The 21,520-nt window shown below is 49.0% G+C and overlaps 1 protein-coding gene and 1 long non-coding RNA gene across 5 annotated transcripts in view; one reads left to right on the top strand and one right to left on the bottom strand.

The window, feature by feature from the left end:
* The window catches only part of LOC123808065, a 26,273-nt gene extending 7,629 nt beyond the window's left edge, over positions 1-18,644 (bottom strand). Inside the window, exons 1-4 of one of the 4 annotated variants that reach the window (XR_006783755.1) lie at positions 18,512-18,644; positions 8,704-8,783; positions 6,767-6,836; positions 5,774-5,896 (exon numbers count right to left, since the gene is read on the bottom strand). This is a non-coding gene — a long non-coding RNA (uncharacterized LOC123808065). The remainder of the gene's footprint in view (positions 1-5,773; positions 5,897-6,766; positions 6,837-8,703; positions 8,784-18,511) is intronic. The other 3 variants (XR_006783757.1, XR_006783756.1, XR_006783754.1) reach the window with 3 other exon arrangements.
* RBPMS2 (RNA binding protein, mRNA processing factor 2) overlaps positions 18,432-21,520 on the top strand; it is a 23,944-nt gene continuing 20,855 nt past the window's right edge. The window contains exon 1 of the mRNA XM_045822327.1: positions 18,432-18,583. Within this exon, the coding sequence (XP_045678283.1) occupies positions 18,503-18,583 (81 nt within the window). The 5' untranslated portion in view covers positions 18,432-18,502. The remainder of the gene's footprint in view (positions 18,584-21,520) is intronic.

Below are 21,520 nucleotides of genomic sequence, written 5' to 3'. Positions count from 1 at the left end.
CCATGTTTTTAAAATACAGAAAGAAAAAGTAAATATCAACCTAAAGTGTTTTCCCCAGGAAAAACATCTTTCAAAAATAAAAACATGGGATAAAATTAGAAATCAATGACCAAAAGAAATTGGGAAAATTCACAGATACATGGAAATTAAGTGACAACTCAAATATCAATGGTCCAAAGAAGAAATTACAAGGAGAGTTAGAAAAAACCTTGAAATAAGTGAAAACAGAAATACAACATACCGAAACCTATGAGAGGCAGCCAGCTCAGCGCTGAACGAGAAATTCAAAGCTGTAAATGTCTACATTATAAAGGAAGAAAGATCTCAAATCAATAACCTAAACTTTCACTTCAACACACAGGAAAAGGAAGAGCAAACTAACTTTAAAGCAAGCAGAGGTAAGATAATAATAAAGATTAGAATGTACTTTAATGAAGTAAAGAACAGAAAAATAGAGAAAAAACAATAAATGGAAAGCTGTTTTTTTTTTAAAGATCAACAAAATGGCCAAACCTTTAGTTATATTGACCAAGAAAACTCAGGTTACTAGAATCAGAAATGACTACTAAATTACTCAAATTTCTAGAATCAGAACATGACTACTAAACTTACAGAAAGAAAAAGAATTATAAGGGAATACTATGAACTGTATGCCAATAAATTAGACAACTTAGATGAAATGGACAAATTCCTAGAAAGAAACAAACTATCAAAACTGACTCATGAAGAGAGAGACAATTGTATAGACCACAATAAGAGATTGATTAATAAAAAAAATTACCCACCAGCTGAGATGGCTTCACTGATGAATTCTACCAAATGTTTAAAGAACAATTTAAAGAATATCAATTCATTACAAATTCTACTAGAAAACAGAAAAGGAGAGAATATTTCTCAACTCATCCTATCAGGTCAGAAATACCCTGACACCAAACCAAACAAATACATCATAAGAAAACTACAGACCAATATCTCTTATGAATATAGACACAAAAATCCTCAACAAAATACTAGCAAAAGAATCTAGCAACATACAAACAGAACTGCACCATGAACAAGTAGAATTTATACTAGGAATGCAAGGTTGGTTTAACATCCAAAATTAATTAATGAGAGGTATATATATATATATATATATATATATATATATATATGCTAAAAACAACAGAAAGCACATGGTATCTCAATAGATGAGAGGAAAAACGCCTTTGCCAAATCCAAAACTCACTTATAATAAAACAAAGTAAAACAAATAAGGAATAGAGAAGGGAATTTCCTTAACCTGATAAAGGGCATTTACACATAAAACCCACAGCTAACATTATACTTAATAGTAAAAGATTTAGCCTGGCTGGTGTGGCTCAGTGGACTAAGTGCTGGCCTGCAAACCAAAGGGTCGCTGATTCAATTCCCAGTCAGGACACATACCTGGGTTGTAGGCCGGGTCCCCCATGGGGGGCACACATTAAGTAACCACACATCGAAATTTCTCTCCCTTTCTCACTCCCTTCCTCTCTCTCTAAAAATAAATAAGTAAAATCTTAAAAAGAAAACACCTAAAAATATGACAGACCTAAAGGTAAAACTTTAAAGTATAAAACTATAGATACTTGTTAGGATTTCTACTAAAAAGACTGAAATCAAGGATTTGGTGAGGATATGAAGCAACTAGAATTTTTGTACACTGCTGTAAAATAATATAGCCACTTTGGAAAAGTTTTGGCAGTTTTTGAAGAAGTTAAACATAGCATACACCTATCATTAAGATCTGGTCATTCCACTCCTAGGTATTTCTCCAAAAGAAATAAAAGCATACAGGGATGTTCATACTAGTTTTATTTGTAATAGCCAAAAGCTGGAACAACCCAAATGTTCATGAACAGGTGAATGTTGTTGTATATCCATGTAGTTAATTACTATTCAATTATGCAACAAAAATGGAATGATCTATTAGGATATACGGGCTCTTCCCTGACTGGTGTAGCTCAGTGGATTGAGCGCTGGCTGTGAACCAAACAGTAACCGTTCAATTCCCAGTCAGGGCACATGCCTGGGTTGTGGGCCAGGTCCCCAGTGGTTTCTCTCCTCTTTCTCCTTCTCTTCCCCTCTGTCTGAAAATGAATAAATAGAATCTAAAAAAAAAGATATGCAGGTTTTGGCACAAATAATGCCCCTTTTTATTACAATTTGTTTTATTACAAAATCAAAAACATGTAATTCTGTAGCATAACAATATCCCACTCAAGTACACCATATGACATTTTAGGTGAAATGTTCAAATTAAAACTATTAAATGATTACACCCATATTATTACCCTACCAACCACACTCAAGCAGGCCTTACTTCTACTGGACCCCGTATAACAAGATGGATGAATCTCGAAATAATTATGCTGGCTGAAAGAACACACACACACACACACACACACACACACACACACACACGCTCTGGCTGGTGCAGGTCAGTGGATTGAGTGCTGGCCTGTGAACCCTGTGGCTTCCCCAGTTGGGGCACATGCCTGGGTTGCGGACCAGGTCCCCAGTAGGGAGTGGGTAAGAGGCAACCACACATTGATGTTCTTCCCCTCTTTCTCCTTCCCTTCCCCTCTCCCCAAAAATAAATAAATAAAGTCTTTTTTAAAAAGTACATAGCGTATACTTCCGTTTACATAAAATTCTAGAAAATGCGAACTAATCTATAGTGACTAAAAGCAGTTCAGTGGCTGCCTGGGGTGAATGTCAGGTAGGAGCTGGGAGGATTAAGAACAGGCAGAAGGAAACTGTGGCGGGTGAGGGGTGTGTTCATTATCTTGAACGTGATGGTTTCACAGATGTATAGCTGTGTCAGCTTATCAAATTGCACGCCTTATAATATGTATATGCCGATTTCACCCGAATTAATCTGCTTAAAATATGATGAGGAGCTATGTATGATGCGGTGTCTCCGCTGCTAACTCCCTGTGACCTCAGGCACGCTGGTAAACCTTCCTGAGACTTAACTTTCTTTTTCTGTAAAAGTCAGGAAGTATTAGAATCCACAAGTACCAGTTTAGGCCCTAAAAGGAATTTCCTGGGAGAAAAGCTCCCAAAGCGATGGAGCCCAGGAAGCCTTCATGAACACTTGTCCTTGCTTCTCTGGTCACAGCTTTCTGCGGTTCCCCACTCACAGGTAGGGAAGGAAAGCTGCCAGCTTTGCATGTTCCAGGTTTACTTACTCAGAGGGGTGCTGACTTGACTCCTGTTAATCCCAGGCCCAAGTGTAAATTCTCAGAGAAAGACTTGTTGGCCCGCTTGGGTTAAAGACCCCACCGTTTGCCAGCGTACTGTGGTCAGGGAGAGGAACCAAACAGGATGAACCTGAGGGTGGTCTTGCCTCCTATAGACGAATGCTGGGAAAGTGGCAGATGTACCACAAGAGGGCTGTCAGGAGATACTGGTCAGGATTCAGGAGACCTGTCCTGTTCTGAGAATCGTGCCTCTGGATGGGGCCAGCAGATGTGTATGTAAGATTCAGATGAGCGGCAGCAGATTAGTAGGCGAAGAAATCAATTCCATTTGGGCAGCCCGGGGAGGCTTCATGGAAGAGGTGCCATTGGTATCAGATCTGTGAGAAAAGTTATGTCCTGCATTTGTGTGGCTTTTCAAGCTTACTAAGTGCTTTCATACACTCTCTTCGAGTCCATTCTCTCAACTTCACTTTGGGGCTAGCATTATCATATACCCCTTTGCACAGATGGCGAAACTGGTTACTGGAGACACTGAGTGATTTGCCCAAATTCACGCAGCTTGGCAGGGCAAATGCAACCTCCAGTGTTTCTACTCCGGAGCCCTGACTTGTTCTCTAGCTGAGGCTGACTCTAAATGGGAGCAGGGGTGGGGGAGGGGGTGGTCTGCGAGTGTTTGGCAGGGATTGAAAAGGGGAGACTCTCAGGTAGCCTCCCCCATTTCCTCTGCTCGGCCTGTCTCCACAAGAGACCCCGCCCCCTTCACTGGCTCCGGATACCCAGAGACCACCTTTGAGCTGTGCTGCAGCCTCTCAGACCAGCTTCCGCCCCAGACCGCTCTCCTGACCCTCAGTCCCGCAGTTCCAACGGCCTGTGGAATCTCAGACCCAAAATGTGAACACAAGGAGTCCTGCGGAATGGCAAAGAAACCTCGGGACCACCCCAACCACCTGAAGATAATGAGACTAATACTCAAAGTGATGTAAATAAACTAGTAATCTAGTAAAAAGGAAAAAAAAACAGGCCTGCATATGTCTGTACCATGTACGCACACAGACTGTGATCTGAGCGTGTTATGCACACAGCGCTGTACCACATCCTCACACGCACTGTGAGGCAGGTACTATCCCCAGTTTACAATTTGGGGAAGCTGAGGCTCAGATAATATTTTTATTGTCCTAGGTCATGAAGCTGGTGAGTGGTAGATCCAAGTCTGTCTGATGGCAAATGAACTCTGATCATCCTACAAAACTGTTTTTTCCTCTCAACCTGCTGGTTTCTACCAGCTGTACCACTGAGCCCCCAGGCCTGAGATGCTGCGGTTTCTTACAGTTTCAGCATCTGGGCACAAGCAGCAATAGAGCTGGAGGCTTGGGAAGGGTGGCAGGTGGGCAATCTTCTCTGAGGTGGTGGAAGGGGAACTGACTACTTCACTTACCAGCTATGGATTTAATGGCTACTGGGTTTTTTTTCCCCCCTGACTGAGGACTTTTTTTTTTTTCATTACTTTTAGAGAGAAAGGAAGAGAGAAATATCAGTGTGAGACAGAAACATCAATTGGTTACCTCCCATATGTGCCCAGACTCTGGGTGCTACGTGCCAGCACACACTAGACCAGGGATCAAACCCGCCACCCAGGCATGTGCCCTGACTGGGAATCGAACCCACAACCCTTGAGTTAATGGACATGAGCCACACCTGCCAAATCTTAATGTTTTTACTAACTTTTCATCCCAAATTTTTAAGAGGTAAATTTAATTGCCAACTTGCATGCCCTGGAGGTTAAAAGTAAGAAGTTTGAGGTCAGAAATACTTGGCTTCCAGTCTTGTCCTAGTTTCCCTATATTCCTGCTCCGTGATCTTGGAGCAGCTTCTGGAAAAGAGTCAGCAATCCCAACCTTTTGGGTTAAAAATCTTGTGAGGGAAGATGGCTTCCTCGAGGGATGGCCAAGGCTCAGGCTGCCTCAGCTGCGGTTACACCTGCCCCACCGTGCTTATTCCATCCATCCCTCTCAGGCTAGTTCACTTCAAAACCTTTGAAAAATATCTTCAACCTTATCAGATGGCTACGCTTTTAATGTCTGCTTAAGTTTACCTGTCTGGGATGTTCTTCCAGGAAGTCCTGTGAACCTCAGTGAGACAACCCCCACCTAGCAGCTAAACCAATCTCGGCTACACTAGCCCCTTCTCTCCAAGACTTTCACATGCTAATGGCGCACTGTGGACCGCCCAGAGCTGTTGGGGGCGGGGCGCAGGGGGGCAACGGAGCCTCCGGAACTTACTTCCTGCAGCACCTACTGAATCCAGCTTTCTTCTCTGTCCTGTCCTGTCCTGCTGCCCTCTGAGCAGACCCCGCAACTCCCTGTCCCTCCCGTACTCCTTCCCTTCCCACAAAGCTCTGTGAGGCCCAGTGCTTGTCCTTCTCTCCACCTCCTGGTCTAGCTCACACCAGGCCCCCCCCCCAGGGACCTGATCCTCCCTTGTCTTTTCCTTGAGTTTTCCCACACCCAGGTCCTTCCCTCTGCCCAGAATGCCCCCCAGCGATCCACCTTCAGGCTCGGGCTCCAGTGCCGCTGCCTCCTGGGGCATTCCCAGCTGGCCTGGCTGAAGGCTGCTTCATCCCCGGTGGGGCTCAATGTAGTCTTTGGTATACAGTAGGTGCTCATAAATGCCTGTAGTTGGAAACAATGAAGCTAATCCTACTACATTTTACAGTGTAGGCACAGAATTGACTGAGGGGTGCCTATGGTAGGGCTCCTCCACCAGCCAGCTTCTTTCCTGCCACTCACTTCAGAAAGGGAGTCCTCCAGGGCCAGGTGGGCCACGTTGGCTGGGAAGACAACTGCCTAGAGCTCACCATACAGACTCCAGCAGAGCGGCTGAGAGGAGGCTTCCTGTCAACTGGCCTTTAGGCTACTGTCCCAGACTGCGCCGCCCATGATCCCTCCCCTGTCTCTCAGTCTTCCCGGGGCACTCCACAATCCCTGGCACCACCAGCTGGGCACTATCTGAGGCAGAAGGGGCCTCAGGGAGTATCCTTCCAGGGGCCCCAGAAAGGTCTCAGAAGGTCCTTAACCTCGAACGCTGTGTGCACAACTGTGTATGTCTGTACATTTCTGGAGCCAGCATCCAGACGTACCGCCTAAGTCTCAGTGCGGGGTAGGGGGCAAGACCCAAATGTGATACAGAACGATTACCTGTCTGGCTGTCAATGTACGTAAGGTCCATAGACTGTACCTGACCTGTTTGAGTACTAAGGCATGAGATGGCCCATAGCCTGGTTTTGTGAATAAACTTTTATTTGGACAGAGCCATGCTCACATTTTTGTATTGTCCGTGGCTGCTTTCCCACTATAGCTGCAAGAACAGAGCAGAGTGCTTGCCACACCGGCCACTGCAGGCTCATGGAGTCCTCTAAGTGCTGGTTGCCACTATGATAAACACTAGGTCTCAAGCTACACAGCTGATAACCTGGGGCTTGAGCCTACATCTCCCTTCAAGGATTCTGTAACAAGCCTTTCTGTTCCCTTTCACTCACCCACCTCCGACAGTGTTCATTCATCCATTCCGCAGGGCTCAGGGACCCCTGGCTGTATTCTCCAGGCTGAGCTACTGGCGACAGAGGAGAGGGCAGAGAGAAGCTGACGTGATGACCTTGCAGAAAGACACCACTCAGCCTCCAAAACTCTGAGTGATTAGACCTGTGTACCTTTGCCACCTCCTTTGCTCCGGTCACATTGGCCTTTTTCTTGTCTGTCCAGTACACCAATTTTCTTCCTGCCTCGGGACCTTTGCACATGCTGGTTCACCTGGCTCTTTTTGTCCTTCAGGTCCCAGCTCAGATATCACCACCCAGTTAAGACTTCAGGGGCCAAGTCACTCTTTATGCTTACGTGGCACTTATAAGTACTTCATTTACTTGGTTTTTTTGTTGTTGTTGTTGGTCTCCCTGAACATAATGTGAGGTGTCTACCTCATTCACTGCTGGGGCCCAGGGCCTAACACAGTAGGCTTTCCCATGTCACTCAAACTGTTTATTAAAGGAATGAAGTGATTCTTGGACATACAGTGTCTTCTCTTCTGGCTCTGTGAACCCACTCCCGGAGCCACATTTCCCTTCTCTGTGCCTCAGTGGCCTCCTGTGTAAGGTGGAGTGTGAGGGCTGGAACAGAAGCTCCTAGACTTTTGGTTTGAACATTCTGTGACTGAAAGCACTGCCAGGGGCCCAGCGTTGGTAGGTTTGGTGATAGTAGGTTGTACGTGACTTGAGTCTCAGCCCCACCCCAGGTCCTGAGGACAGATGTCAAGTCTCTAAGGAAGGACAAGGAGAGGAGGGGGCAGGGAGTGGGAGGAGGAGAGACCCAGCATGAGGCAGGCAGGGAAGGCTGTAAGAGCTGCAGGCCCAGGGCCAGGAGGAAGTGTCCAGAAAAGGGAGGCAGACAAGAAGAGGAAGTGACCCTGTCTCAGAGACACAGGACTGGGGTTGAGGGGAGGGCTTCTGGCATATTTTAGCCTTTGAGCTTCAGAGGTTGAAATTTGTATATAAGTCGCACTAGTTTTGCAATTGGAAAATTAAAATGCATGTGCCCTTTGACCCAGCAAATCCACTTGTAGGAATTTCCCCACAGACAGAGGTTTGTGTGAAATGCCCCATGCTAAGGCTCGGTGCAGCAGCCTGTTTGAGGCAGCAAGGCTGGAAACAATCTAAATGTCCATCAGAGCGAGACGGGCTGTATGGACCAGGGCATGCCCACAAATTGGAACACTACAGAGATGTTAAAAAGAACACAGCCAGCCTGTTAAAGTGCTGATGTAGAGTAATCTCCAAGGTCTCTGCAAGGTAAAAGAAATAGGGTGCAGAACAATGTCTACAGGATGCTGCCATTTGCGTGAAAAACTATACACACACATGCTTACAGATGCTCAGAATGTCCCTGGGACTTGGACCAGTTGCTAGGGGATAGGGTTGAGGGGGAAACTTAATGTTCAAACATTCTTTTTATAAAACTGAGTTAGAATTCACATAATATCAGTCACTTTAACCATTTTAAAGTGTACAACTCAGCACCTTCAGTGTTGCTCAACCATCACCTTAGTGTGGTCCCAACATTTTCATCACATAATAATAATAACAATAATAATACACCTGCCCCCATTAGCAGTCACCCCCTACCTCCCCTCCCCTAGCCCCTGGCAACCACAAATCTGCTGTCTCTAAAGAGTTGCCAATTCTGCATATTTCATATAAATGGCATCATACAATATATGACTTTTTGTGTCTGGCTCTTTGCACTCAGCGTGTTTTTGAGGTTCATCCAGATGGACGCTCTTCATGGGTTTTTATATTCCATTGTATATATGGCTCTACCACTGCTATGAACACTCACGTACAGACTTTTGTTGAAATACCTGCATTCAATTATTTTGGGCACCTGTCTAGGAGCGGAATTGTTGGGCCATCTGGTAGGTCTATGCTTACCTTTTTAAGGACTGTTCTCACCATTCCTTTGTACCTTGTGAATCTTGTACCATGAGCACCACGAGCAAATATCAGCTCTTCTAAAAATGAAAACAAAAAATGAAGGTGTACAGTTAAGTTTTACATCTTAAATGTACACAGTTACATGCCAATTATATCTCAATAAATAAAGATGGAAAGAATTTTAAACATGTACATTTGTTTTTTAAAAAAGCCTTCTGTTTCAATATAAAAAGTTATTGCTATATAAGAAATTAGCAAATATTTATCTAGATGATTCCTGGAGGAAAAGTGCCTTTTGGACTTAGACCTCAGTTTGAATTCCTTTGTTTTCGTTCTAGTTCCCATAGAGGAGTATGGGGAGACCTAGGGCTAAATCCCAGTCCTGTCGGTCTCAGCTGTGCATCACTGTACAGGCCACTTAACCTGTCTGCATATCACCTGTAAAATGCAGAAGAATCATCTCCCTAGCCAGCTGTGAGAGCTGACTAGCTCTGAGACGTGTCCTGCCGAGCCCCCAGCCTGGCTCACAGCTGGCAGCCCAGGGCAGCGGTCTGATGCAGGGTGGGAGCTGCTCTCGGCCCTTTTCACATCAGTTTTCCGTTTCCCCGCAGGTTCAGAGGAGTCTTGGAGGCCTGGTCCTGAACAGCAGCATTCCCTTCCCACAGTATGTCACCGCCCCTTGGGCCAAACAGTCCAGAAGAGAGGCCAACCATGGTGAGGGGACAGAAACCAGGGTCAGGGGCTGGGTGAGGAGCCTGCGGTGGGTCGCCAAGGACCACCCTAAGACAGGGACCACAGGTTTGCCCTGTGGAGCTGCTGAGCTGAGGGCCGTGTGGGTGGAGGAGGCAGGTAAAGGAATAGGGAGACAGATCTGGGTTTAACCAGTGGCACAACTTAAACTTTCAATCAACAGGACAGAAAGCCAAGCACTGCTTTAGAATTCCACAGAAACTGTCCCCATTTCACAGATGAAGAAATTGAGGCTCAGAGTCCTCAGTCACTTTGGGCAAAGTCACAAAAACAAATATAAAGTGCACAATGTTTGAACCTAGGCCTGTCTCATTCTGGAACTTGGAAGCTTAGACTCTGTGCTAAGACATCAATGGCCAAGTACTTGACAAATGTTAACTATCACTAATTATTATCTGGTAAAATATTGCTGTAAGTAGGTACTTCCGGCCAAGATGGAGGCATAGGTAGACACACCATGCCTCTTCCCACAACCAAAAGAAGGACAACAACAAATTAAAAAACAAAAAGCAACTAGAACTGACAGAAAATCGAATTGTATGGAAATCCAACAACCAAGGAGTTCAAGAAGAAACATTCATCCAGATCAGTAGGAAGGGCAGAGATGGGCAGCCGGGTGGAGAGGACTTGTGGCAAGGTGGTGTCTGGAGGACCGGGGTGGGTGAGACAGCAGCTGGCGGAGTGGGCAGTGGATTGGCATGTGGATGAATCAGGAGGAACAACTGGGGAGCAAGACAGACTGAGCAACCCAGGGTTCCAGCACAGGAAAATAAAGCCTCAAACCTATGATTGAAAACTCCTGTGGGGGTTGAGGCAGCAATGGGAGAAACTCCCAGCGTCACAGGAGAGTTTGTTAGAGAGACTCACAGGGTTCTAGAACGTATACAAACCCACCCACATGGAAATCAGAACCAGAAGGGCCCAATTTGCTTGTGGGTAGTGGGGGAAGTGATTGAAAACTGGCAGAGAGTGGAGCAAGCACTGTTCCCTATTAGACCCCTGCCCCACATACAGCACCACAACGCAGCCACATGGGCTGCCCCACCCTGGTGAACACCTAAGGCTCCTCCCCTTACTACATAACAGGTGCCCTGAAACAAAAAAAAAATAATAGCCCAAATGAAAGAACAGATCAAAACTCCAGAAAAAATACAACTAAGTGACGAAAAGATAGCCAACTTATCAGATGCACACTTCAAAATACTGGCAACCAGGATGCTCACAGAACTTGTTGAATATGGTCACAAATTAGATGAAAAAATGAAAGTTATGCTAAATGAAATAAAAGAAAATGTACAGGGAACCAACAGTGGAGGGAGGGAAACCAGGACTCAAAACAATGGTATGGACCAGAAGAAAGAAAGAAACATTCAAACAGACCAGAATGAAGAAACAAGAATTCAAAAAAATGAGGAGAGGCTTAGGAACCTCCAGGACATCTTTAAACATTCCAACATCTGAATCATAGGTGTAGCAGAAGGAGAAAAGGAAGAACAAGAAATTGAAAACTTATTTGAACAAATAATAAAGGAGAACTTCCCCATTCTGGCAAAGGAAATAGACTTCCAGGAAGTTCAAGAAGCTCAGAGTCCCAAAGAAGTTGGACCCAAGGAGAAACACACCAAGGCACATCATAATTACATTACCCAAGGTAAAAAGGAGAGAATAGGTAAAAATGGTAAGGAGAGAATCCTAGAAGCAGCAAGAGATAAGGAGACAGTAACCTACAAAAGAGTTCCCATCAGGCTGTCAGCTGATTTCTCAAAAGAAATCTTATAGGCAAGAAGGGGTTGGAAAAAAGTATTCCAAGTCATGAAAGGCAAGGACCTACATCCCAGATTGCTCTATCTAGCAAAGCTTTCATTTAGAATGGAAGGACAGATAAAGTGCTTCTCAGATAAGGTCAAGTTAAAGGAGTTTATCATCACCAAGCCCTTATTTTATGAAATGTTAAAGGGACTTATCTAAGAAAAAGAAGATAAGAAAAAGAAGATAAAAAACATGTATAGTAAAATGACAGCAAATTCACAATTATTAATAACCACACCTAAAACAAAAACAAAATAAGCAAACAACTAGAACAGGAACAGAACCACACAAATGGAGATCACATGGAGGGTTAGCAACAGGGGAGTAAGAGGAGGAGAGAGGGAGAAAAGGTATGAAGAATAAATAGCGTAGATGGAAGGTAGAAAACAGACAGGGGGTGGACTGAGCACGGGCTGCGAACCAAAGTGTCGTAGGTTCGATTCCCAGTCAGGCCACATGCCTGGGTTGCAGGCCACGGCCCCCAGCAACTGCACATTGATGTTTCTCTCTCTCTCTTTCTCCCTCCCTTCCCTCTCTAAAAATAATCTTAACAAAAAAAAGAAAGAAAGAAAATAGACAGGGGGAGGTCAAGTATAGTATAGGAAATGTAGAAGCCAAAGAACTTATATGTATGACCTATGGACATAAACTAAAGGGGGGAATGGGGGTGGAGGGGGTGTGATGGGCAGAGGGGAATAAAGGGGGGCAAATGGGACAACTGTAATAGCACAACAATAAAATATATTTTAAAAAAATGAGCCCTGGCTGACGTAGCTCAGTGGATTGAGCGCGGGCTGGGAACCAAAGTGTCCCAGGTTCGATTCCCAGCCAGGGTACATTCCTGGGTTGCAGGCCATAACCCCCAGCAACCACACATTGATGTTTCTCTCTCTCTCTCTCTCTCTCTCCCTCCCTCCCCTCTCTAAAAATAAATAAAATCTTAAAAAAATATATATATATATTACTGTAAGTAGAGCCAGAGGTGTAGCAGTGGAGTGAGCCATTTGGGGTGGGTGATGTGAGTTGCTTCTCTACAAGTTCAGACAAAGGCTGGAACAAGGTAAAGGGTGGAGACTGAAGTGTTTGATGCAGGCAGTTGGATTCAGGTCCTAGGGTTCTAGTTGCTAGGGTACAAGGAGATTCCAAGGTCTGCCCCTGGAGATTTGGGTATAGTTGTTTTCAGATGGGCCACAGAAGTCTGTTTTCTTCAAAAGGCAATTCTGGTCTGCAGCCAGATGTGAGACCCACTGGCTTGAATGACTGCTAGGGCCCCTTCTAGCCTATGATCTGCAATGTCCACCTCGAGGAGAAGGCATTCCCAAAGGAAGGCATCCTTTGGAGTTAGGAATTACCTTCTCCCCCTACTGCCTCCTTAACTCCCTAAAGTCTAAGAGAGAATCAGTGTAGCTGCTCCCTTCCCCTTAGGAGGGACTTTTTGGAAGGCAAAAAGACTGTAAAAGGAGCCTTCCTGCCACTTTCAGTGGTGAAGTTAGAGCCAACTGCCCTCCCTCCTGGCCCCTCCCACCTCACTCCACACAGAGCCCCAGTCCCCAGAAGACTGTCACTTGCTCCACTGGACCCTGGTCAAGCACAACTATTTCTACTTTCAGTCCATAGGTCTTTCTCGGAAACTCTCTCATGGGGCCAGCTTCCCACCATGCCAGGCAATTCTGCAATGCCTGGCCTGGGGAGCCGTCTCCCAGGCTCCCGAGGGCCAGGGACTCAGGCAGGGCAGCAGGCCAGAGTGGCATGCTCAGTGACCTTTGGTTCCCTGGGAAGGGCTCAAAACCAGTAAAAGTTTAGCAAGTGCCATTTAATCGTTGCCAGAACTTAGAACATTTTTTTTAAAACATACTTTCTGGGGGAGAAAAAATCATTTGAGGCTCCATATGAAGAGATGTTTGATTAGTTTTCTTATAAAGAAAATTTCTAAGCCATCTGCCTTTGAAATTAAAACGAACTCAATGCCTGGCTGCATGACCTCTGATGAGTTGATTCCAGCTGTTGAACCTCAGTTTCCCCATCTGCAAAGACCACTGTCTCAGTGATTGGATAGGAACTGGCGGTAGGGCAGGGGCTCCGGCTACTGGAGAGAGAGGTATAAGATGGGAAGCCAGAGTCCAGGCCAGGAACCTTTAACCTGCCCAGACACCCCTTTTCGGTTTCTGATTGTTGTTTTTTAATCTTCCGCTTACCTTTCAAGTACTTGGTATTGTCTGTTCTCCCCCTCAATGGGAAGAAGAAAAAGCAGTCATTGACATGTTACTATAAAATACTTCTCTTAGGGATTTTCCCACGGTAACCCAAGCCCCTCATTCATTCAATATTTACTACTAAACCCCCTCTACCAGGAGGACCTGACCTGGCCACTGAGAATTCAAAGATGAAGAAAAGATACCATCTCTGTCTTCAGGGTCCTCCCCTAGTTTTCAGTCACATGGGAACAGAAGAAATAACATTATGTGGAGGGAGGGGAGAGACACTGCCTCTTGGGAAGACTTGGTTCTATTCCTTTTCTGACTTTATAATCATTCCTCTAGTTGTCCTAGGCCTTTGAGGCCTTCATAGAACTTCACAGCTAGCTATCTCACTCAACACTCCAGAAAACCTGAAAGACTTCTCTAGTTTTATCATGAGAAAACAAAGCCTTAGGGAGATTAAACTACCTGCCTGTGGTCACATAGGTTGCCATGGTCATCCAAATTCAAATCCAGGTCTTCTGGCAGTTTGTTTTGGAAATGCTGTTTACTTTGAATTTGAACCTGGGATGTAGTGTGGCCCATAGTGAAGGAGGAAAAAGAAGGAGAGAGTTCAGGCGCTTTGGGTTGAAATGACCCAGTCTCTGATCTTGACCTGCACCACTCTGACCTTAACCTTCAAACTAGCAGTAGGATCAAGGGTAATAATCACAACCAATAAGAGCTTACCATGAGCTCTGAGTTAACCTATGTAACACCCCCTTGAAGTTGTGTACTTGTATCCCCATTTTACAGATGAACTGATACTCAACTGGTAGGTTGCCCAAGGTCACAAAATCAGAATTCTGTCACAGGGCTACTTCACATCTCTCCCATCATCCTTGTCAAACACTGGTAGCTAGGCAAGTTTCCCTACTACTTCTGGGCCTCAGTTTTCTATTCTATAACTAGAAATAACAGGAACAGTGGGAGGATTATGTGAGACTACATATTAACCACCCAGGGCAGGAAGAAGTAGGTACTTTATAAATGTCAGCATCCTGCCCCCTACCCTCCCTGAGACCTCCTGCACCCAAGTGAAGCTTAAATCTATAAATGCCGAGGAAATACACCTCAGCTATACCCCAGCCTTTGGGCTTCAAGGTCAGCCTCTCTACCTGCCTTCTTATTGCTTTCCTGATGGTGGGAAAGCTGGGGTTAGAAAGTAGTCAGGTATACCCTCAGGGTGCTGGGTGGGTCCCAGGGCAGCATTTCTCTGGAGTGAGACCGCCTGACTCTTTTCTATACCCTAAGAATGAAACACCAAAGGATAATGTATGTACAGTATATCAAAGGGAAATGCCCCAGATAACCCAGAGGCCCAGGGACGGCCCAGCATCATTTCAGCAAAGGTTTATTGAACATCTACCACTGCAAATGCCCATCATTCATCAGGCTCTCTGCTTGAGGCCAGGGGGCTGCAGGGGTTGAGAGGTGAGGCTGTATTCTCTCAGCAGGGTCTGTGGATACTTCAGAGTCAGATATTTTCCCATCTGGTAGGTGAGACTCAAGCCACAAGAAGGCACTCTGAGATCCATGAGGGAGTGGGCACAGGGAGACCAGGAAGCTGGGGAAGGGGTTGGGGTGGCTCCAGGTGAAGGGAACATAAATGTAAGAAGCTCAGAGGTGATGCAAAGCCTGGCACTGGGGAAGAATAGACACTGAAGAGGGTGCTAGAGGATGGGCTACTAGGTCATGGCTGGGAGAGGTTGAGTTAAAAGTTCTCACCCTCCAGACAGTCTGCCAGTGTGTACACCCTTAACTCTAATCTCCAGCCCCGTTTGCATCACCCCCCAAGCTGGTTACATTACTAGGGTATTCACACCAGGTTGGGTGGGAGTTTTGCCTTATATACTCTCCAAATCCCTCTGAAGTCACAGATTCTTCCATTTCGTGGGCTGTGGAGACTACAAGGAATTATAAGGCTGTTGCTGCCTCCAATGTGCTGAAGGGCTAGTCACACATATAGGAAGCCTGGAGATAATGCAAATGTCTAACAACAAAAAATAAATAATGGCACATCTTATGGGGTTAAGCAATCATTAAAAATTATGACTGAATAATTTAAAAGTAAATGTTAAATGATACCTTTAAGAAAAAAAGGAATATTGAAACTATGGTCAGCATGGATTGCAGTTTTTTCTAAAATATGCAGACAGAAAGACTAGAAGGAGCCCTGGCTGGTGTGGCTCAGTGGACTGAGCACCAGCCTGCAAACCAAATGGTCACCAGTTCAGTTCCAAGTCAGGGCACATGCCTGGATTGCAGGCCAGGTCTGGGGCGGGGGTGAGAGGCAACCACACCACTGTTTCTCTCCCCCTCTTTCTCCCTCCCTTCTCCTCTGTCTGGGAATAAATAAATAAAATCTTAAAAAAAAAAAGACTAGAAGAAAATATTAATATTGCTCTCTAGATGGCAGATTGTTTTCTAAACTATTTTATAGCTTACAACTATTCAACAACATGCATGTATTGCTATTATCAGAAAAGTAATACATAGTATTTAAAAATAACCATCAGCTTCATGTCATGGAAAAATACAGTGTAGACCCTGTGTCATTCATCGTCTCTTTGAGTCTCAGCTGCCTTCTCAATAAAATGGAGACCTGAAGGGCAAGATGAGACTCCCCTTCTCTGAAAAATTCAAACTAACTTGTAGAGGATACCTGAGTTTAGAAAACTGGCCAGGCTCCTCCTCCTGGAAAAAAAAAATGGAGTTGAACTGAAGCAGGAATGGGGAGGAATAACATTGTAGGGCCAAAGTTGGTGACATGCCTGGTGGGAAGATCTAGGGAAGGAGTGGGAGATCAAGCCAATGGACTGAGGCCTAGGGAGGATGGTCAGGGTATCTATAGGCTCACAAATGTGTTCCATCTGGAGGTGTCAGAGGCAGGAAGTCCCTAAAAACTTTGGGTAAAGTGAAGCACCTCTCATGGAAGGGCAGTTTCCTTCATACTAGAGCCTGAACCAAGCGCTGGCAATGGGGGTGGTGGGAAACCTGGGTGCTGCTGGCCTAGCTGCCAGCACGAAGTAGGTGCTCAACGATTATTTACTGAAAGAGTATGTCGTTGGGAAAGATAACGCCTATTTCTAGGCCTCAATCTATTTATCTGAAATGCCAGGCTAGGAAGATTATAATTTGTTGAGGAGGCTAGGGAACATTGTATACTTCACACTCGATACCCCTGTGTGGTAGTACTTGCCTTCTTTAGGGGGTCGATACACTGAGGCTCCCGAAGGGCTGAGTCACCAGTTCAAGGTCTGGGATCCCAGCTGCTTTGTGACTGCGAACCCAATTGCTCCCAGTCCACTGACATTGCCCGCGGCTTCCAACCTAAAATCCCAGGTGCGACGACCAGATGTGGCCGGGAAAGTGAACACAAACTAGGAGCAGGGAGGCAAATCACACCTGGCAACGCCTGATCCCGGCCAGGGTCCCGCCGGCCTTCCCAACTCTCCGCGGAGGCGCTAGCTGGTATTCCCCGAGGCGCCAGTCGAGTTCCGAAGCAGGGGCGCCAGGGAGGTGTCCCGTCCTGGGGCAGTTTAGTCGAGCTCGTGGCTGCTGCGCTTCAAGCGCGACCCGAGGAGGGCGCGGGGTTTTACAAGGTGGCAGCAGTCCCAGCGAGTTCTCAAAAGCCCGAGGAAAACCCGACCCGGGGCCCGCGCCCTGGAGACCTGCGCAGGGCAGTCACTACGGTCCGCCGAAGCCGTGGGGCTGCGCTCCCCTCCCCCTGCCACCGGGTTCCCAAGAGGAGTGGGGGGAAGGTGTGTTTGTGTCGGGGGCATTTAAGCCGAGGGAAGAGGACACCCCAAAGCTGGGGGCTGGGGAAGGGAACCTTCTCGGCCATTCGGGGTACCCCTCCTGGGGCTAGTGACCATTTGGGTCCCAAAGACTCGTCTCCCGACCCCGCGTCCCATTCGGCGACTGGGAGCGGGAAGGCAGCTGAGATCTAAGCCCCGCCCTCTGGGCTGGAAGCCTGAGGCCAGAGAGGGGAAGTGATTTCCTCAAGGTCACGCAGCAAAACAGCGCCCAGCCGGGGCCAAAGCCCAGGTGTCCGCACCACACCCCGCCCCGCCATCTTCTCCAGAACCCGGCCCCCCTAGCCCCGAGCCCTGAGGGAGGGAGGAGGGCGTGGGCCGGGTCTGCGCGGCTGAGTTTGCGGGTGAAAGGAGTTATCCGGACCCTGTAACCCCAGGTCAGGGTACAAGCGGAGCCTACTAGTTCCTGAAGCCGATGACCCCGGAGCCCCGCGGTGGGAGCTCCCCTCGTGGGGCCGCCGGCGCGGGGATGCCGAGGGGCGAAGGGGCGCCCGGCACCCGGCACCCTGCTCCACACCCGCGGGCTGGGGCAGCGCGTTGCGCGCGGCCCCTTTAAGAAAGTTCGCTGGGCGAGTTCATCAAAGTTTAAAAACTTGTCGCGGAGAAAGGAAAAGGGGAAAGACGAGAGAGGCAGAAAGACCAGCAGCAGCGGGAAAAAGCCCCGCCGGGGGCAAGCGCGCCGCGGCCCGGGCCGGGGCGAGTCCGCAGTGGGCGGCGGGGATTGGCTGCGCGTTCCCCCGGAGACCGCGAGGAGGGCGGGGGGCTGGCCCGGCCCCAGCTGAGGCCGGTTCCGGCCCCCGCCCCCCGCCACCGCCCGGCGCCCGCCCCCTCCCCCGGCGCCCGCCCCCCGCCGCCGCCGCCGCCGCCGCCGCCGCGGGCGCACTCGGCGGTCGCAGTGAAAAGGCGGAGGCGGCGGCCGCTCCGGCTCGGCTCCGGTTCCCAGTGCCTCCCCCGCCGCACCCCTCCCCGCCTCCCGCACCCGCCAAACTTGATGTGACACCATACCGACGCGGCGGCCACCCCTCTCACTGCCCCGCGCCCCCCACCGCCACCCCGCCCCGCACCCCCGGAGCGCACCGCTCACCGCGCCCCCTCCCGCCTCCTCGCCGGGGCCCGGCGCCGCGCTCGCCCTCGCCCTCCGCGTTCCCTTCCTCTCGCCGCCCCCACCCCACCCCCCGCACCATGAGCAACCTGAAGCCGGACGACGAGCACAGCACCAGCACCGGCACGGGCTCGGGCTCCGGCGGCACCCCAGAGGAGGAGGTGGGTCTGCGGCCCCGGGACTCGTCGGGTGAAGTGCACGCGGAGGTGGGCGGGAGAGAGGGCGCGCGGGGCCGGTGTGGCCATCGCTCCCGGAGCCTTTCCGCCGCTGCCCTTCGGCCCCGGAGGAGCAGCCGGTGTCCGGCGGGCGGAGGCGGACGGCCTGGAGTGCCCCGCCGGGCGGGCATTGTCTCCACGCCCTCCCGGGCTCGGGGCGGGCCGCCCCACGCCTGCTGCTCGCGCGTCCTTCGTTCTCCACTCTCGACCCGGCTCGCTGCCCTCTTCCCAGGCGCTCCTCCCGCGTGGCCGGGACTCCCGCCTCGGCTGGAAGGAACCGAGGGATCAGCAGGCGGGTGGGCGGGCGGCACCGTCCTTGCCCTCTCCACCCTGACCCCTCCCGGTGACCTTGGAGGCCCGGGCCAGCCGCCCGGCACCTTCGTTCAGTAGAGCTGGAGTTGTGGCGGTTGGACGGGCTTCCCTCGCATCCCCAGAACCTGGGCTTTGGGAGGAGGTCAGCCGGCAGTTAATTGAGTTAGGAAAGAGATGTCGAAAGACACTTCCCGGTTCTCCTCCCTCGGTTTTGCCCTGGCAGCCAAGCTAGGACCCCCAGCCTGGCCTGGGTGGGATTCCTCAAGTAGAGGCGACTTTATCTTGCCCACCGACCGTGTGCTAAGACGCAGGACTATGAGGCGGCTTCGTGGAATCTCCAGCAGCTGGTTGATTAATGGGATGGTGAAATCGCAGGGAATGGGGGGGGGTGGGGCGGTGAGGCGGTGGATACGGCTATCAGTGAATGGAGACCAGGAGCTGGGTGGGCAGAGACATAAACTGGTGTAGAAAGGGGACATAGTTTGCAGGTCCCTCGAAGGGCCTCCGGCCTGTGCTGTGTCACTCCAGGGCTGAGAGACCCTTCCTGCCCCACCCTGGCATGCTCTTGCCCAGGAAACCAAGGGCCAGTTATCCACTCTGTGCTCCCTTCCCCTTGGTTTGGGGGAGAAACCGCAGAGCCCCTTGGTGGGGGCTGGTGTTGCTACCTCCCTCAATTCCAGTGGCAATGCTGCTGACCGTGCTATAGGTTTGGTGCAGCATGGCGGCAGCGGCCCCGGCCCCGCTGCTGGGCTGGGCTCAAAGTGGGAGGGGTGGTGGGAGGGTCACACTGCCAGCTCCCACTCTTAGTAAATCAGAGGCCTGCTGCTAACCCCAGTCCATCAATGGCATGACATCTGACAATCTAGGTCTAGATTCTGCTTTTGGGGGGTGGGAGGAAGAAAGGAAGGAATACACAACCCTCCACTCTGAAGGGTGACAAAGGAAGGCCTGACTTCTGTCCATTAGTGTGGTGTGGGCTCCAGCGTGGTGGCATTGTATTGGCTCTGAAGGTCTTGTCCTCCTTGATACCCACAGGTCCATGGCTTTGGGGACCTTAACCCCATCCTTATTCTACTTGGTGGTTCAGTCTCCCCCTGAGAGTTGGGGAGGGGGAACAGGGTTGCTGATATATGTAGGGTCTCTGCTTGGCCTCCTGTGGGCTGAAATTGAGGGAGAGGAGCTGTCTCCTGTGAAGCTGGACAAATACCCCAAATGCCACTTCTGCTAGAGGGTTGACTTTAGCAGGGACCTCACACTGCTCAAGAGGCTGGGCTAACCCTCAGACCCACCACTTTGAAGTAGGAAGGTGAACCAGGTGGCCAGGCCAGTCTTGGAGAAAACATTTCAGGTATTAGCCACTTTTTCTAAGTACCTTTTCTTAGACAGAGGGCAGAATCCTCAAGAATTGGAGTCCCTGCTACTCCCTGGGGGGTGGGGGTGGCCATGGCCCTGTGGGGGCTCAGGGAGTCAGTGCAGCTGGTATCTCGGGGGGGCAGGGGGCCTGGCCTTCTCCTGGAGCCCAGTGTCTGCTCTGGTCAGGTAAGCACAAGTATTGCTCCCTCCCCTGATGAACATCTGAGTAGTGGGCCAAGAGCTCTCTTGCTGGGATTCCAACTTAGATTGGTGGTTTGAGCTAGAACTGGTCTCCTTCTCTATAGCTTAGATGCCCCTTAAGCAGTTTGTTCTGCAACCCCTAAGAGCTGCCCCCCCTAAGAGCTGCCCCCCAGAGAATCTGCATGAGCAGTAGTGGCTTATTCTCATGGCTGACCTAGGCTGGCTCTTCCCAGTTGACTGTTGGAGATTAACTAAAGCAACCCTGGAAAACCCAAGGAATCTTACTTGTCCACCATAAGGCCTCAATTCCTAAAGGTGTGAGATCACTGGAGAAAGGGGCGTATTTTTTTCGTGGTTCCAGGATGGGGTTTCTTTTGGGCTGCTTGTCTTTTTATAGTCTTGACTCTTGACTCTTGACAAATGCTTTGTTTGTATAGCCCGGACCCTCCCTGCTTGCCTACCCTACCCATGGGGGCTTCTGTCATATCATAAGCATTAGGTTCCTTTTCCAGACCAGGGTCAGGGATATAGGTAAAAGATCACAGACTGGGAGGTGAGAAAGATTTGCTGGGAAGCAATGGAATGTTAAATACACAGCAGATAAAATAAAGGGATATCAGCAAGTGGTACAGCAGTGCCACTGAGAAGTTAGAGGTCAGCCCTCCCTGCGATGTGGCTGAGTGGGCGGTTGTTAGACCTGTGGGGGCGGGAAAAGCATTCCAAGAAGAGAGACTAGCAGGGTTGATTGCAGAACCAAATGACTCGTTAGGGTGACTACCAGAAGTTTGCTGTGTTGTAGCATTGTGGGGGGAACACACTATGGTCGTGCAAGCTTGGGGGCAAATTGGCATTTTTCAGCCACTTGGGAAGGAGATGTGTTAGGAGCGCTGATACCCTTTGAAAGCTAAGGGGGGCTATGAGGAATTACGGGAAAGATTTGCAGGGGAAGAGCTAAGTGTTGGTGCCAGTATAGAGGTTGTACGCTCCCCCAAGCAGGTCCCGTCTGGTGCCCAGGCT

Source organism: Phyllostomus hastatus, unplaced genomic scaffold (assembly GCF_019186645.2).
Source record: "Phyllostomus hastatus isolate PE091 unplaced genomic scaffold, TTU_PhHast_1.1 phas_scaffold_501, whole genome shotgun sequence".
Lineage (NCBI taxonomy): Eukaryota > Metazoa > Chordata > Mammalia > Chiroptera > Phyllostomidae > Phyllostomus > Phyllostomus hastatus.
Note: the sequence above shows the minus strand (reverse complement) of the source record. Positions and strands in the feature narration are given on the sequence as shown.